Below are 15,938 nucleotides of genomic sequence, written 5' to 3'. Positions count from 1 at the left end.
AGAGAGTTTTTTCAGAAAAGAATAAAGGAAAATCTTCTTTGCAGGATGAGATGGCCAAAATCTTTCATATAGGTATAAAAATTGAGAAAGAAAAAGATGAAATGGCCTCTCAAGAAATCAGATTTGGAAAAATCTCCCAATGGTTGGATAGAGCAAAAGGAGAAAGAGTTAGAGATGGAGAGAGTCCCCTCAAGATTGAACACGTGGAACTTATATAGGAGTGTTTCTGAAGGTATATTAGTAATTTTGGGCACATGACACTCATTTAATGGATGACCTCCCTTAAATGAAGTTATTTGAGTAATTTGTCTTGTGGTCCCTTAATGATAACATCCATGAGCTTAGAAGACAAGAAATCTACCATTCACTTTTTTCCTCCACAGCTAGACATGTGATAGCCTCCTAGCCCTATGGTCCTATTGCTTTTATGGTGGTATGAAAAATGACAACTGACGTGGTCTTTTCTCATTGGTTAGATAGAGAATCTATATTCTTGTTGACTCCTCATCCTTAGCCAAACTAAAATATTTTTGTTTTCTCTCATGATGGCATGCATTGTTCACGTGCTTGCCCGAACTACCAAAATCTAGCTTCTGATAATACTCTTTGATATTGTATATTTTACCAAAACTATCCTTTTCTTCAAAGAACTTACCTTGTATCCCTTTGTAGGCTATCTTGATCCAATTAAACAAATTGATTTTCCTTGATTGACTTTTTCTGCCACGCGTCACTAAGTTTGGTCCACGTTACCACCCAAAATTTCCCCCAAATAGGAAATATTAAAAATTAAATATAAAATACTGATTTGGCCACTGCACAATTAATTTGTAAACTTTATATATAGGATGAAAATGTAATTTTATATTTTGTGAAATAAAGTGGCCCAATTGTTTGATTTTTATTTTGTTAATTGCTTTTTCATTTTGACAAATTGGCAAATAGTCTTTTAAATGTTTGATAAAATTTGGACACAACTCTTTGATTTTTATTTTGTTAATTACTTTTTCATTTTATTTTTTATTTGTAACAGTAGCCTCAATCAGGGAGAAGCTAAGAATTCAATCTATCAGGGGTTAAGTTTAAATAATAATATAATTAAAAAGTGGTCAACAAATAAAAAAATTAATATATCCAATTCAATGCATTTATATATCCTCGACGTGTTTTCATATGTTGAAAATATTGAAGAGTAACCATATCATCAAAACCACAAAATATATCTTATGCAATTAGTTTCTCTCATCCGATTTCACTGATGATTCACAAGCTTCATAGCTGAAAAAGCTATTTCTACTTTAGTTGTAGCAACATGTAAAAATCAACACTAATGTTACCAATAGATAAATTAATAAATACAGTTTGTCCTTCTTAGTATCAACTATTTTTCTTATTAGCTCACTAATACCTTTCCAATTCTAAAAATTTGTTATCAAAACCCATGTCCATAATGTAAATATCAAGTTGAATTTCACGTACCATAAGATCAATTGAACAAAAATTATGTAGATAAAACTCAGTAAGATGAGTGGTTTATGTTATTTTGTGCGAGGAGAGTTAGGGTCCATGGGATTTCAAAATAACAATATTTCTCGCGGGTTTGACATAAAAAAAAAGTTATTTTTATAATTTTTATAGGTGCTTTTATGGTAAATTAAATTAAAAATGCAACAAACTCTCTGCTAGCTCCAATGTGGTACCGCCATTGGTCTCAATTATCAATCAAAATCCCCAATTGCTGAAGTTAGAAGCAAAATTCCCAAAATTTTGACGACTACACCATAGCCATAGATGAAAAAAAACCATCTAAAAACAATCCTTTATTAATACTTGAAGTTTAAACTTAGTCCCCCTCCTCCAGATTTACTCTGAGCTCTGTCACTGAATATAATGATAAATTATGTTGACATAGATATATATGAACGATATTGAGAACGAGAGGAAACAAAAGGTGTGTACTCCAGATTTGCTCGCTCGCGTTAGTGAGAAGAGAGTTTGATCTTAAAAAAGTATTTCAAAATATCTGTTTATTAAATGTGGACATATTCCTTCTCAAAAAAAAAAAAAAAAATATGTGGACAAATTAACTAAGGCTGCAACTTTAACAGATACAAGTATACTACAAAATGAGCTCCAAGTGGATCAACCAAAACCAGTAAGATTACAACTAATCCAACGGAATCAATATGAACATGAAAATCAAGACCTCGTGCTTTCCGATTAATAATTTTCTAAGAAAATAGTTGAGCCATTTAGAATTTTAGATCTTCCAACTCCAAGACAAGAATTAGGTTGATATCTAATCAAGAAAAACAAAATTTTAAAAGTAAAAAACTAATTCGCTTCCGTGTAGCTGATGTGAAAGTAAAGGTGTTGCAAATTGATGGGTGTGGGGCACCCGCACCATAGACTTTTTTTGGTTGGAAAATTGACTTGGTAGGGAGCCTTATCCATGGAAAATAAAATTAAAATATTTTTATATGTCTATGGATCACGTCCAGAACCATTGTATCTGAACTGTGGGCTGTGTCGTGTTTTGTTCTTTACGAAAACTTGTTCTTTCGTCACCTTTCTAATTTCCGATCCATCCTCGATGCTTCATCCAAACCAAACTTATGCTTTTAACATCATTTTCTTCATTTTTTTTCCCGATAAATTTGACTATATCATGAATTGTAACAATCTTACTAAGAATTTCTATCACAAATCTATGTTTCCAAACAAGTACGTAAAGATGTGTGAAAGGTAAATTAAGAAAAAAAAAATATTTGACTTGTGGGTTTTAAAAGCTCGTAATAAAATGTGCAAAATTTTCGTTGACGGTTTACTATAATGAAGAGTTGTGTCGTTGATTTGATTCTCTCTTTAGTTCTCGTTGATTTTGTTCAAAAGAAAAGAGTCCCCTTCATCGTGGCCAAATGCCACCATCATCAGTTGTTACCGGTTATTGGTAAAAGATATTTCACCACCTTTTTTTTTTTTTTGATTAATCTAATCCTTCATACAATTGAATCACGAGCTCTCTTTAAGTTTAACACATGATTCTATCCTCCAAAAACGCATTCTATTTTGATTACTATTTGTCTTGTACATTTTTAGGTGTAAACAAGATCTTCTTATACTAATAGCATAACTTGTTTAATTATTTTGTAAAATACACGACGCAATGTAGACAGTTCATAGAAAGTGGCACGTGCGATAACGTGTAATAATAAATTAAGAATGATTTATTGAAGATACATAATTGTTTAGTTAATTATGGTACTTGAGATACAAGATTTGTTACTCAAGTTTGCACACTTCTCCTTGATTTGTTACTCATAAACACAGTCATCAATCATATAATTTGAAAAAAGAAAAGAAAAGAAAAGAAAAAAGAAAAAGAAATCAATTATGTACCAACAACTAGCACAAGTTGAGACAGAAACAGACAGCCATGACTCATGAGCCAAGAATTTGATGTCCGCACACACAACAGCATCATCTCCTTCCGTTGATCGATTTAAGTCACGTGATTAAAATCCCCTCACCCACTTTAATAATTTCATCTTACAGAACGTTCAAGGAAACCAAGCTCCAATAATAGTAATAATAATAAATTAAAAAATCCACGAACCGCTAATATAATAAAATATTTCTAAAATTCCAACATTTTTCAAATTCATGCATCTTGCCACTATATAAGGTTCACCCTCCATCAAAATCCGAAAGTTGCAGGTTGCAGTTGCACACTCACAATTCACAAAGAAAGTTAACGACAAGGAATAGGAAATATATACATAAACCAATTTCTGTTTTTAAATCCGGAAGCAAAATGCACGGACACAGTAGTAGTGGTGGTAGTATGAATATGATGCCGTCGGATTATGCTGTGCTGGATTCAGTTCGCCAGCACTTACTCGGCGAATCGGAGACTGGACTGAGCAGCGTGTCATCAGCGAGTTCCAAGTCCAACGGGGCTCCCCCTACTTATTTCAGGAGCTCAAGCTTTAGCCGATTGTACCCATGTCTAACGGACAACTGGGGGGACCTCCCTTTGAGGGAGAACGACTCCGAGGACATGCTTGTCTTTAATTTCTTGCGTGATGCCCTAACAGTTGGATGGGTTCCACAGGAGCAGTTAGCCGAATCTGATCGCCATCAGGTGGCGGAAGTGGCGCCGGCACCGGCGTTACCGGAGGAGCGAGGTGCTCCGGCTCCTACAGTGGTGCCTTCTAGGGGGAAGCATTACAGGGGGGTTAGGCAGAGACCTTGGGGGAAGTTTGCGGCCGAAATACGTGACCCGGCTAAGAATGGGGCTCGGGTTTGGCTCGGGACTTTCGAGACGGCTGAGGATGCGGCTCTGGCTTATGACCGAGCCGCTTACAGGATGAGGGGATCAAGGGCTCTTTTGAATTTTCCCCTAAGGATCAACTCGGGTGAGCCCGAGCCGGTCAGAATTAAGTCGAAGCGGTCCACGCCGGAGCCGTCTTCGTCCACGGATAGTGGCAGTGTGTCCCCCAAGAGGAGGAGAAAGGTGGCTGCCTTGGCGTCGGTGCCAGTACGAGCCGGGATGGAAATGGGAAGTGGAGTTGGAAAAGTGGCGCGAGTGGCCTCCTGTACACGTGGTGACCAGCTATTGGTAAACTGACGCTGACGTGGAAGAAACTCCGAAGTCGATCTTATCCGAGAGATCTACTAGTTCTTTTCTTCTTTTCTTGGGCCGGGGGGGTGATCATCCCCGCACGTGATTTTGTAATTTGTAAGTTTGTTTGTACTTTGAAGGGTGTTTGCAAAAAAAAAAAAGAAAAAAAAAAAAAGAGAGTGGGAATTGTGAATATAAAAGAGTTAGTTGTTGTTACTGCTTTTTCTTTGTGAAAAATTTCTGAAATGAAAGAAATCCTTTATTCTTTATGATCATATTTTGGGCAAGAAAGAAATTGTCGTTTTATTTACTTATCGCAAATGAAAACGATGCCTCATGACTGAGGTTGACACAGGACACTTCTCATTTATGACTGATGTACCTGAAATAGTTGCATTACATTGGGGGTACATGAATTGAAGACTAAGGTGAAATGTAACGAGTTCATCTTCACATGGGGTACCGGATTGACGAAGACGCGGGACCGGCAAATTCAACTTATTTTAAAAATATGTCCAAATATTTGTTTCTAATATACTTTCTATTATAAAAGCTGTTTATATACATGCAACAAAGGAAAAGATCTATTTAGTGTAACCCATACTAGATTTGCCAAATGGTTAGCATGAGTTCAAGTCCCCCACAACGAATTGTGGGGTTTAATTTTCTTCTTCAATTTGAGTGAAGACAATTTTTTCTCTTTCGAAATCTATATAAGATTTATAAATTACTAAATTAATCCAAATAATTATCTGATTGTAAATATCAATCTAGTAGTCTCATGAAATATGAGTTCTAATATGAGCAATAATCTCATGTAATTAAAAAAAAATACTAGATTTATTACAAACATTGAAACAAGTTGCTCATCAGAGCATTACGAGTTATCAAGTTCAAATTAAAATAAGAGATTTGCGGTTTATATTTAGGTAAGGCTTTTACGTGTTTATTAATTTTTCAAGACGTTGCAAGTCCATAATCCAGATCACTCACTCAATTCCCACAAGCATAATAATTAAACTAACAATGAATTTTACTTATAAACTGTTGTTATCTGTTCTGTTCAATAATATCAAAGAGCAGTGGTACATATATCAAAATTTTTTATCCTAAAAAGCACCTCAAATGATGTAGCATTCATTAATTGGTTGTTAAGGATAATACAATTAATTTACTTGGGTATTTTAAAGAATTACTAATTAATTAATAACATATCATTTCAAATGAATTTTAAGATAAAAAAATTTGTGATGTCTATCATTAATCATTTCAAAAACAATGAAAAATAAACATTTATAGGAGCTCAATAATAAAGGTCTTATACAGTCTCTCATCTCGTGCAAATTTAAGTTCTAAGCTAAAGAAATTAAGTGCTAATAGGAAGATGCAAGCGAAGTTGCGGACCAATCTTTTCTTCGTTTAACAATTTTTAATCAAACCAGTAATGTATTACCTTCTATTTAATTAAATTGTTTATTAGGTATTCAAAGCATAATAAAGAGAGTCAGATCACGTTACTTCTCCGCATCAGCGGCAAAATGACAACAGCCCCCAAACAGGGTAACGCCAACAAGGAGCACAGCGATCGTGTGCGCCCACGTGCGGGCTAGTTAGAATATTGGCGTACGGTCCACAAGACAACAGCTTATCTCAGAATATTTTTTTGAAAGTTTGACTTGACCAGTCAGTTTGAAGGTCAATATTTCAACATTTTCAAAGGAGTTGAAAATGCCTCATTAATAATGCACGCATTCTTATTTGTACGCAAGTACATTTGTTGCTTGCGGTTATATTTTTCCGGGTTTCCCTGAATAAGATGATGACAATACTCGCCACATGTGTGCGATCATTCAAATTTAGAAGAGGTCACTTTGAAAACCAAACTTTTCCGAGCGATGCAATTCAAATACAATGGATCGAGATGTGATTCAGTTCAGCAACAAATAAGATGACATCATGATTTTAATTGAAGTTTCAAATTCGTAGTTGGTTTTAACTTTTGAAACACGAATGCCCTAATAAAATAGAAATACCGTCATATTGCAATTCTATGAACCATTAGAGAGAGTAATTTGTTTACTATTATTGTCCATTAACTTTACACGAATTTAACATGATTCCAATTAGAGCACTAGACATCTCGGAAACAACTCTAGGCATTATGTCACTGATGACTAATCTAACATGTCAAGAAGAAAATCAAGCTAGCCCGCCTGAAGAACATCAAAGATTCATCCCCGCTTTTCTTAAAAATAATACTTTGGTGACCGTTTCCTGCAATGTGATAATTAATGAAATTATAAGGAGATAGAGAAAGAATGGCACGGAAAGAAGGAACGTGTCATCTGCAGGTGATCAAACAAGAAAGTGGGAATGTACATGCAGACAAAACCTGATGGACCACACCCACCATTGAAGCCCCAGTTCAAGCTTTAAAGATAAAATAAAAAATATATATTTTCTTTTATTAATAACATAAATATAGTTAATAACGGTCATTTGACTACTTAATTAAAAATTTCAGCCCGCATCAATGGTAGTGCATAAATCGTGAACCGAAATACCTCTTTGATCGGCTCAAATCTTCCTCAGAGTCCATTTCTCCGTCCAACTCAAAGAAGAAATTATCTTGCTGCGCTCGAAACTGGTTACTAGCAAGCTGTTTGGTGAAATTTCTATCAGTATGTAGTATGAATAAAAGATTCCATCCATTGCAATTTATATATCTTTCAAAATGAACCTTTTTCATATGTTTATAGAGCATTAAATCAAGAAAAACGAGTTCCAGTTGCTTCCAATCATTCATCATAAGAGCTCCACTCTTGCAATTTTTTGCACCTTCAAATGCTATCTATTCTGAAGACTTAAGCATAAGCTTTTACTTACTATAATAATAATATTATTTATTTAAAGTTAACCAAAAAGAAGAGCACAGACATATATGTAAAGGCATATGTGTTAAGTAATAATTAAACAGGCTGCACAACTTAACAAATATAATACACACATTCAAAGATAAGGCGCTTTTTCAATGTTTGAGAGTTACATAACATCATGATCGTATGATAGAACACAACGCCATGACTGTAGAATAAAACGTACACCAAATCATAAGAAATGCTCAAACCTCTAAGATGGATCATCTATTTTAATCCTACTATGGAGAGTTATTAATTCAGACCATTGCAAGTATGTTAAATGCCAAAACTAACCCCCTACACAATAAGGACAATTTCTGCAATCAACATTAGCACTGTATGAACAGCCCCCCAAAACAAAAAAAAAATCCTAAATTCTTATCACTAACTCAAAACCATATAAGCCTACGTACAAACAAACTTCAGAGGAAAGGACTGAATCAATTGACCTTTGAATGGACAGATTTCTTCACATCTTGCAAGTGACTTTTGACTTCCATCTTGTGTTTTTTGTCCTCTTCGCACATTGTTTCAGCCCACTTAATCTTGTCTTGAATCACAGAAAGAATATTGTCTGAAGTGTCCAACCTGAAATTTACAATTAAGAACTCTGTTACCCTCAACAAGATTTGACAGCAACCGATGAAAATCAAAGAGGCACAGACAAATGAATCACAGAATAGGGAGAAAATGTAGAGGTGGTACTCATGCTAACATGAGTGTCAAAACTGCGGTTACAGCTTACTTCATGGATTAAACAATCAGTCGGTATCCAAATACAACAATGAGCTAGCTATCCCCAAGAGGTATCTCTGATGAGGCAACCCAATTCCAATTGATGACCCCCATTTAACAAGCAATTGGAATGTATTTTGGGAATCAATAAAAACTAAAAATTACTTGGTTACGATATAATGGCCATGTTGATAAGCAGCAAGCTCTTACATGCGTCAAAAGTAATTTGAATAATGAGAAATTGAATCTATAACTTAAAATCAAACAGACGACATTAAAAGGACAGACTGAGAGAAACCAATTAGTTAAGCTCTGCATCATGTTCTCAAGTTGGCCGTGTCTCAGATCCCTCCCTGCAGCAAATTGCACCTACAAATAGAACCTTGCCATTAAGCACTGGGCTTTCAAATGTAACTGAAAAAAGAATTGAGCTAGGTCAGATGTCCAACCTCAAAGCATCTTCTCAACTGATTTAATTTCCCTTTGACTATCCCCTGTACGAAAAACAACATAAGGAAATCATGGTTTTCTACTTATAAATGGAATAAAACAGCATTATGCTGAAAAAAGGAATACAGATGGGTGAGTCATAGGACTTTAAAACAAGGTCAGCTTGGTTGTATCTAATCCACTTTTCCCACTTTTCATTTTGATCCATACAAGTTTTAATGGTTATTTTACCTTAATTTTCTATCAAATTTTCTCCTGTACCCGTAGGAAAATCTGATATCTCTAGCAGCCAGTAACTTGTTAAATGATAACTAGAAATTCAAGTTAAGCTCAGGAATGAAGTAAGAAAACCTACCACATACATGCATTCATTGATAAGGAAGTCTTCAAGTTCACGCACATTAGCAACCTCAAGTTCCTTCAGAAGTTGATCATAGGAGAGAACCTAGTAGAGAGTTTGTAAAACCATGGCTTTAGAACTACTTTATTACACATAAGAAACAGCACAAAAATTTTCACAGAAGACTAACGGAAGGAATCCAACAAAAATATTTTCAGCAAGGATTAATGAAAGGAATCACTAATAGATTGCAAAAAAGTTGAATGCACTAATTAAGATATCATCTCTACTAGAAAATATAACACATCACATCATCTCCTATCCTTCTCTGATCAGCTCTCAGAGGCTTGAGTGAGTGATTATCAAGTAGCTTTCTTTAATTGGCCACCCTTGTTTGAATTCTAGTGGGCTAAGGAGTTAAAAAGTTTATTTTGGCTTTGTCCACTCCCTACCTTTTAAATTCTGGGAAAAAAAAAAAACCTAATAGGAAAGCAGACGCTTCAACCACCCAGTCACAGTCAGATTTTATTTTAACTCTGACAAATCCATGGCAAAAGCGCCCCAGAAATGTTATTAATCAAGAGATATTAAGAGACAAAACATTAGGTCACAAATGGAATGTACCGCTATCATGATTAATGTTCTTTTTTCCCAGCCTGCCATATTAATTAATCCTTGGTCTGTAAAATCAGTGCTAATATAAAGCTTGCTTCATTTAGTGCCAATATAAAATTTGTTTCTTTTAGTTACAAGGAGAATCAATTCTACTAGCCACCTTGAAAGCACAAACACTATCACTCTTCAACACGAGCAGGAGAATCAACAATCAAAATCTCAAGAAACATTAAACCGGATACCTTGTTCATCTCAGCAAGAGTAAGCACACTGAGTTGTTTAAGCTTGACTGCTTGATCGGGTACCAACTGTGGAAGATGAGCAGCATTACCTAGGTAAACATCCAGAAGATTGAGGTTGATTAATCTTAATATTTATTTTTTCTTTTTAAAAATAATAACACAGGATATAGTAATACAAATCAAGAAAAAATTTCCTTACTTTTGTAATCGGTCCACGTGCCATGAGCAAAAAGACGAAGCAGGTCAATGTACACAGAACTTTCAGTTCCCTGAAGCTGCATTGATGTCAAATTTGTTAATATTTTTGTACGTCGTAACACAATCCAACCACATGAAATTAAAAAAAAAAAAAAAAAAAAAACTTTGCAAATTAAAAAATCTTAAACCACGAAATTTATAATTTCTATTTAATAACTAAAAATAAACAGCATAAATAAATAAATAAATAAAGTACCTGAAGGAGGTTGGGGACAGATAAAATCTCAGAGAACGCGAAGAGAGAAGGGTGAGAGGTGGCTTCGACGATGAGTTTGACTAAGGCGGGGCCGGGCCCATTGAGAGTCGAAGCTTGCTTTACAAACTGCTCTATCAGGGGCGCTTGTTTCTGTTCTATCTCCATTGATTTGATTTTGCTGCCGAAAAATTCGAAGAGAGCAACGCTTTGCGAGTGGGGTTGATTTTGGTTTGCGTATATATATGTACGGGTTATTTATATACGGCTTCACAAGGCGAGTGTATAACGTGCGCCGCAAGTGCAAGGAGCAGGCGGATGTTTTTATTTAAGCTTGGGCTTGGATGCGGGCTGGGTTTTGCCGAACGGAAGCCCAGTATAAATTGTTCAAAGTGCACACAACAACATTCCTGTTACACCCATCACGCTAATAAGGCACCGGCCTGACTTAACTGCAAAATCTAGGTGTTTTAAAAGCATACACACCCACTGTTATTGATTTTTTTGGTCAATGTCCAACTCTCAATCATAAAAAGTCATCGGCGCTCCATCTAGTGTATACACTCTCTTGAATCAGACTTGCTTTGCTGACAGATCATTCAACTATACTTACATGTAAGCAGTTCATTTGCAGCAGATAAGGATAAATTCACAGCACAACTATTCCAAACATAACCGAGAATTTCCTTGATATGTGAAGGGAGAAATTAGCAAAACATGGGCAAATTATTTAGAATACAATTATATGATCCAAATTATTTAAGTGCAATATTACTCTTTACACTGTCAACCGCTTCTTAGTCCTAATTCTTGAAGTCAAGGTTCAAGACTTCTTATGTGGTTATGGAATATATAGAGTATAGTACAGGAGGGAAGCCATGTCCCTATTAGACAAGGATTCTTTTTCAACTCCAGTTTGGCAGGTTAATCCCATAATAGCAATCTTTCTCTTTTACTTTGATTTGTTTTCTTAGATTAGATGAACTTTTGGTCATGATGTGAAGCCAACGTCTTTGACTTGATAAACTTTCTGTATAATCTCGATTGGTTGGAGCCATTTCAATCACTCACGGAATCGCTGAACTCAGGCTGTGTGATGGTTTAATCATCATGGCGGTAGCAGCCATTTATCGCCCTTGACTCAATAGTTTTGTCCAATTTCCTGGAAGAAGAATTTGAGAAAGAAAAATTTTACGTGTTTAATTTGTAAAACGAGGAAATTAACTCCGAAAAACGAACAAGATTTGGATGTTTCATGTTGACTTTTTAATCTGTTTGGTTTTTAATACAATTTACCACGTTAGTGAATAAAAGCACTACTTTCTTGAAAACATAAAAATACATTCATGTTAATAGTCTCCGAAAAGAAAAGTAAAGTTGAATCTTCCAGTTTCAAAGATGTTTGTTCAACATTATTCACCTCAAAGTTCTAACATGTGTGACTATAATAGCTTGAAACCGGATTAATAGGGTTCAAAATGGCTACATGCATACGTATAAAGGAATGGAAATCTTTCTCAATGGATTAGTTAAAATTATTACGCAAGTGATTGACTAACAACAGGAGATTTTATTCCATATCGATTCTTATAATAAATGTAAGCCCCTCCCTGCAATTGCAAGTTGCAACCAAACACTTTCAATGGATTCTTTAGCTCTCCCTTGTCTTATCTTGCTCTGTTTTCCACTGCTGCCATTTTTATCTGCTGCCACCACCATAAATTTGGGTTCGTCTCTATCCAGCACCAGTAGCAACTCCTCGTGGCTTTCACCTTCAGAGGATTTTGCTTTCGGATTTCGCCAACTCAACAGCAATTCGGACCTTTTCTTGCTTGCCATTTGGTTCAACAAAATACCTCAAAGAACCATCGTTTGGCATGCCAATGGAGACAACCCAGCTCCCGGAGGATCAACACTTGAACTTACGGCCACCGGCCTTCTGCTTAAAGATCCTGGAGGAAAAACAATATGGGATGGAAAGCCCGACAAAAAAGTATCAGACGCTGCTATGCTTGATACAGGTAATTTTGTGCTTAGAGCCTCCGGTAAAAATTCCAATTATGCTTGGCAGAGCTTTAAAAATCCGACAGACACCATCTTGCCTACCCAAATATTAGATTTGGATAGCGTGTTGATTTCCAGGCTTACAGAAACCAACTTCTCCAAAGGCAGGTTTGAGCTCCGTTTTTCAAATGGAAGCCTTAAGCTCATTTCTGTGGCCTGGCCAAGCCGATTCCAATACAAAATTTATTATACCAGTAATACTGGCAGCGCTAATTCTACTGGGTCTGGTCATCAGCTTGTTTTCAATGAATCAGCTGATATTTACATAGTGAAAGATAATGGTCAAATTGTCCAATTGCCTCAGTGGGCCAAACTAAGTCCCAGAGTAGATCATTATTTTCGAGCAACATTGGACTTTGATGGAGTTCTCGCAGAATATGCTCATCCAAAGAATTCTTCTACTAACCAAAGCTGGTTTCCTACACGAACCCTTCCGGATGACATGTGTAGAAGATTATTTAACGACATTGGGAGTGGCACTTGCGGCTTCAATAGCTATTGCTTACTTCAGAACGGGAGACCTTTTTGTGACTGCCCACCTGGGTATGTACTTGTGGATCCCAATAATAGGTTTAGGGGCTGCAAGCCGAATTTCTGGCAAGGCTGTGGTCCAGATGATGGATCAAGAAATGCACAAGAGTTGTATGAAATAAGGGAATTCAATAATGTAGACTGGCCTTTTGGAGATTATGAAAGGTTGGAACCTTATAATCAAACAGAGTGTGAAATATCTTGCTTGCATGATTGCTTGTGCGCTGTTGCCATATATGATGGTAATAGATGTTGGAAGAAGAAATTGCCACTCTCTAATGGGTGGTTACGGGACACCGGATTTTCAAAAGTTCTCTTCAAAGTAAGGAAAGGAAATTTCCCCGGTTATTCTGACAATTCCAGCAGTAAAAAGGAAAGAGGACCATTATTCTTATTAGGAGCTTTCCTGCTAGGAGGTTCTATATTCTGCAATGCCTTTCTGCTGCTAGCAATACTTATTTTTTTAAAGTGGCGCAGGAGAAAGTATGAAAATAATGTCCAAGATTCAAGCACTTCCGAAACAAATCTGCGATTATTTTCCTATAACGAACTTAAAGAAGCAACAGGCGGGTTCAAAGAAGAACTGGGCCGGGGTTCTTTTGGCATAGTTTACAAAGGAGTCCTCAAATCTGCTTCAGGAAAGGCTATAGCTGTCAAGAAACTGGACAGGTTAGCTCAAGAAAGGGAACGGGAATTCAAATCTGAAGTGAGTGCAATTGGGAGAACTCATCACAAGAATCTAGTCCAGTTACTTGGATTCTGTGATGAAGCTCTCAACCGGCTTTTAGTATACGAATTCATGGGCAATGGCACTTTGGCAAACTTAATATTTGCAATTCCAAAGCCTGACTGGAATCTCCGAGTTCGGATTTCACTGGAAATTGCAAGAGGGCTTGTGTACTTGCATGAAGAGTGCAATGTGCCCATCATTCACTGCGATATAAAGCCTCAAAACATACTTCTAGATAACTATTTCAGCGCAAAAATTTCTGACTTTGGATTATCCAAGTTGTTACTCTCTGATCAGTCTCGAACACATACCATGATCAGAGGAACTCGGGGATATGTGGCTCCAGAATGGTTCAAGAATGCACCTATCTCAGCCAAAGTGGATGTTTACAGTTTTGGTGTTATGTTACTGGAAATCATTTGCTGTAGGAGAAGCGTGGAGATGGAGGTTGAGGAAGAAGGAAGAGCAATATTGACTGATTGGGCCTATGATTGCTATGCTGAAGGAAGACTAGATGTTTTGGTAGACAGTGATGAACCTGCAATGGCTGACAGATCAAGGCTGCAAAAATGGTTGATGATAGCAATGTGGTGCATTCGAGAAGATCCATCGAAAAGGCCTACAATGAAGGTGGTCCTGCAAATGTTAGAAGGTCTTTTGGAAGTTCCTAATCCTCCATGCCCTTCTTCTTTCAGCATTGCAGTAACTGGAAGCTGAAGCTACTAGCGAGTCAATTTCACTGTTGCCTATTGGGGATTGTTGTTTATATTTATCACCTTCAAATACCGATGTAAACTGTAATTTGTTCTATTGTTATATAGAGTGAAATAGAAAGTTTCTTTCTTTCACCCTCTTCCATTTGATTCTTACAATGTGCCGCTCTCGTTTAATCAAAGAAAGAGGGTATCTAAGGAGCATGCCAATGTGTTTTTCTCAGCTTGGGCTTGGACGCGGGCTGGGTGTTGCCGAATGGAAGCCCGGTCTAATTTGTTCGAAGTGCATATAACAACATTTCTGTACTTACACCCATCGTGCGAATAAGGTGCCAGCCTGACTCAACTGCAAAATCTAGGTGTTTTAAAAGCATACACACCCACTGTTATTGATTTTTTTGGTCAATGTCCAACTCCCAATCATAAAAAGTCATCGGTGCTCCATCTAGTGTATACACTCTCCAGTAATTTTTTTAAAAAATGTGTAGTGTGTACCTCTCAAGTCGCAGCCAATACTCTGGAATGGTGAGTGGCGCTCAGTTACTTATAAAAGAATAGATACACAAAGTAAAATGTACACATTAAAAAAAATGTAATGGAAGAGGGTAATCAGACCTCCCCTTCGCAAAACGTCAATTTTCACTTGCTTTGCTGATAGAACCTTCGACCACACTTACATGTAAGCATTTCATTTTGCAGCAGATGAGGATAAATTCACAGCACAACTATTTCAAACATAACTGAGAATTTCCTTGATTTGTGAAGCGACAAATTAGCAAAATATGGACAAATTTTATTTCAACGTAAAATGATGAATAGCAAAAGTCGTGGACAGGGTTGGCAAATTAAGGGCTTGTGCTTGAGCTTTTACATTTTCAAGCCGATGTACAAGCCCACTAGATAAGAAGTGTAAGGACTGAGCTTGAGTTGGGCTTGAACTTTTACTTTTTTTAAAAAAATTATTATAAACTTGAAAAAAGTTAATAATAATCAAGTTATTATAATTAGGGATGGCAAAATTCGGGTTTGGGTCCGGGTTTGGCCTTTCCGGTTCCAGACCCAGATGACAATTCGTCTTACAGGACCCGGCTAAAAACCCGAATATTTTGAGTGCGGGTCCGGTACGAGTTAAACCCGAAAAAATTCGGGTTCTCGAATTCCGGGTTTTAAACCCGGATAATGTTTTTTGGAACCTAATTTCTCTCATTTGCTTTGAAAAATCCTTTATCAAACTTTTCTTACTGCAACCTGCAAGGAATAAACGATGAAGTAATGAACATTAAATAACTAAAGCCATATTATTATCAACAAGATCACTCAACCAAAGCTTCTCGAATTCACAATCTTAAAAGAGAATTTTTTTTTTCAAGATCCCATTTATAGCCTTTACTTGTTCTGCGATTGCCTTGTTCATACTCCCATCAAATCACAATCCAATACCCTTCCAATAATCAGAACCTAAAATGAATGAAATCATATTCTTGGGCCAACTTCTCGAAAATTTCGTTGATGAAACTGCTTGCTC

General features: G+C 36.5%; 3 protein-coding genes across 3 annotated transcripts; 2 read left to right on the top strand and 1 right to left on the bottom strand.

Annotated features, from left to right (window-relative positions):
* Positions 1-3,663: 3,663 nt before the first annotated feature.
* Positions 3,664-4,899, top strand: LOC102614159 (ethylene-responsive transcription factor 1A). The gene has a single exon (XM_006477062.4). The coding sequence runs from the start codon at positions 3,815-3,817 to the stop codon at positions 4,628-4,630; it is 816 nt and encodes a 271-aa protein (XP_006477125.2). The 5' UTR covers positions 3,664-3,814; the 3' UTR covers positions 4,631-4,899.
* Positions 4,900-6,643: 1,744 nt separating this feature from the next.
* On the bottom strand, positions 6,644-10,616 carry LOC102613665 (COP9 signalosome complex subunit 7-like). Its single transcript, XM_006477060.3, has 9 exons — positions 10,379-10,616; positions 10,124-10,199; positions 9,925-10,013; positions 9,083-9,172; positions 8,727-8,771; positions 8,576-8,646; positions 7,992-8,130; positions 7,189-7,283; positions 6,644-6,898 (listed from the first exon to the last, which is right to left on the bottom strand). Exons 1-9 carry the CDS (start codon positions 10,541-10,543, stop codon positions 6,871-6,873), a joined length of 798 nt encoding a protein of 265 aa, XP_006477123.2. The 5' UTR covers positions 10,544-10,616; the 3' UTR covers positions 6,644-6,870.
* Positions 10,617-11,730: 1,114 nt separating this feature from the next.
* On the top strand, positions 11,731-14,548 carry LOC102613374 (G-type lectin S-receptor-like serine/threonine-protein kinase LECRK3). Its single transcript, XM_006477059.4, has one exon. The coding sequence runs from the start codon at positions 12,018-12,020 to the stop codon at positions 14,415-14,417; it is 2,400 nt and encodes a 799-aa protein (XP_006477122.2). The 5' UTR covers positions 11,731-12,017; the 3' UTR covers positions 14,418-14,548.
* Positions 14,549-15,938: the final 1,390 nt, after the last annotated feature.

This window comes from Citrus sinensis, chromosome 3 (genome assembly GCF_022201045.2).
Source record: "Citrus sinensis cultivar Valencia sweet orange chromosome 3, DVS_A1.0, whole genome shotgun sequence".
NCBI lineage: Eukaryota > Viridiplantae > Streptophyta > Magnoliopsida > Sapindales > Rutaceae > Citrus > Citrus sinensis.
Note: the sequence above shows the minus strand (reverse complement) of the source record. Positions and strands in the feature narration are given on the sequence as shown.

Excerpts from the sequence above, each read along its gene's own strand:
- LOC102614159 (XM_006477062.4), top strand. The coding sequence starts at position 3,815 with ATGCACGGACACAGTAGTAGTGGTGGTAGTATGAATATGATGCCGTCG.
- LOC102613374 (XM_006477059.4), top strand. The coding sequence starts at position 12,018 with ATGGATTCTTTAGCTCTCCCTTGTCTTATCTTGCTCTGTTTTCCACTG.
- LOC102613665 (XM_006477060.3), bottom strand. The coding sequence starts at position 10,543 with ATGGAGATAGAACAGAAACAAGCGCCCCTGATAGAGCAGTTTGTAAAG. Across the intron at positions 8,131-8,575 it reads ATGCAGAGCTTAACTAATTG|GTTGGACACTTCAGACAATA; the intron begins GTTTCTCTCAGT and ends TGTAAATTTCAG. Across the intron at positions 7,284-7,991 it reads AGAAATCTGTCCATTCAAAG|CTTGCTAGTAACCAGTTTCG; the intron begins GTCAATTGATTC and ends TTCACCAAACAG.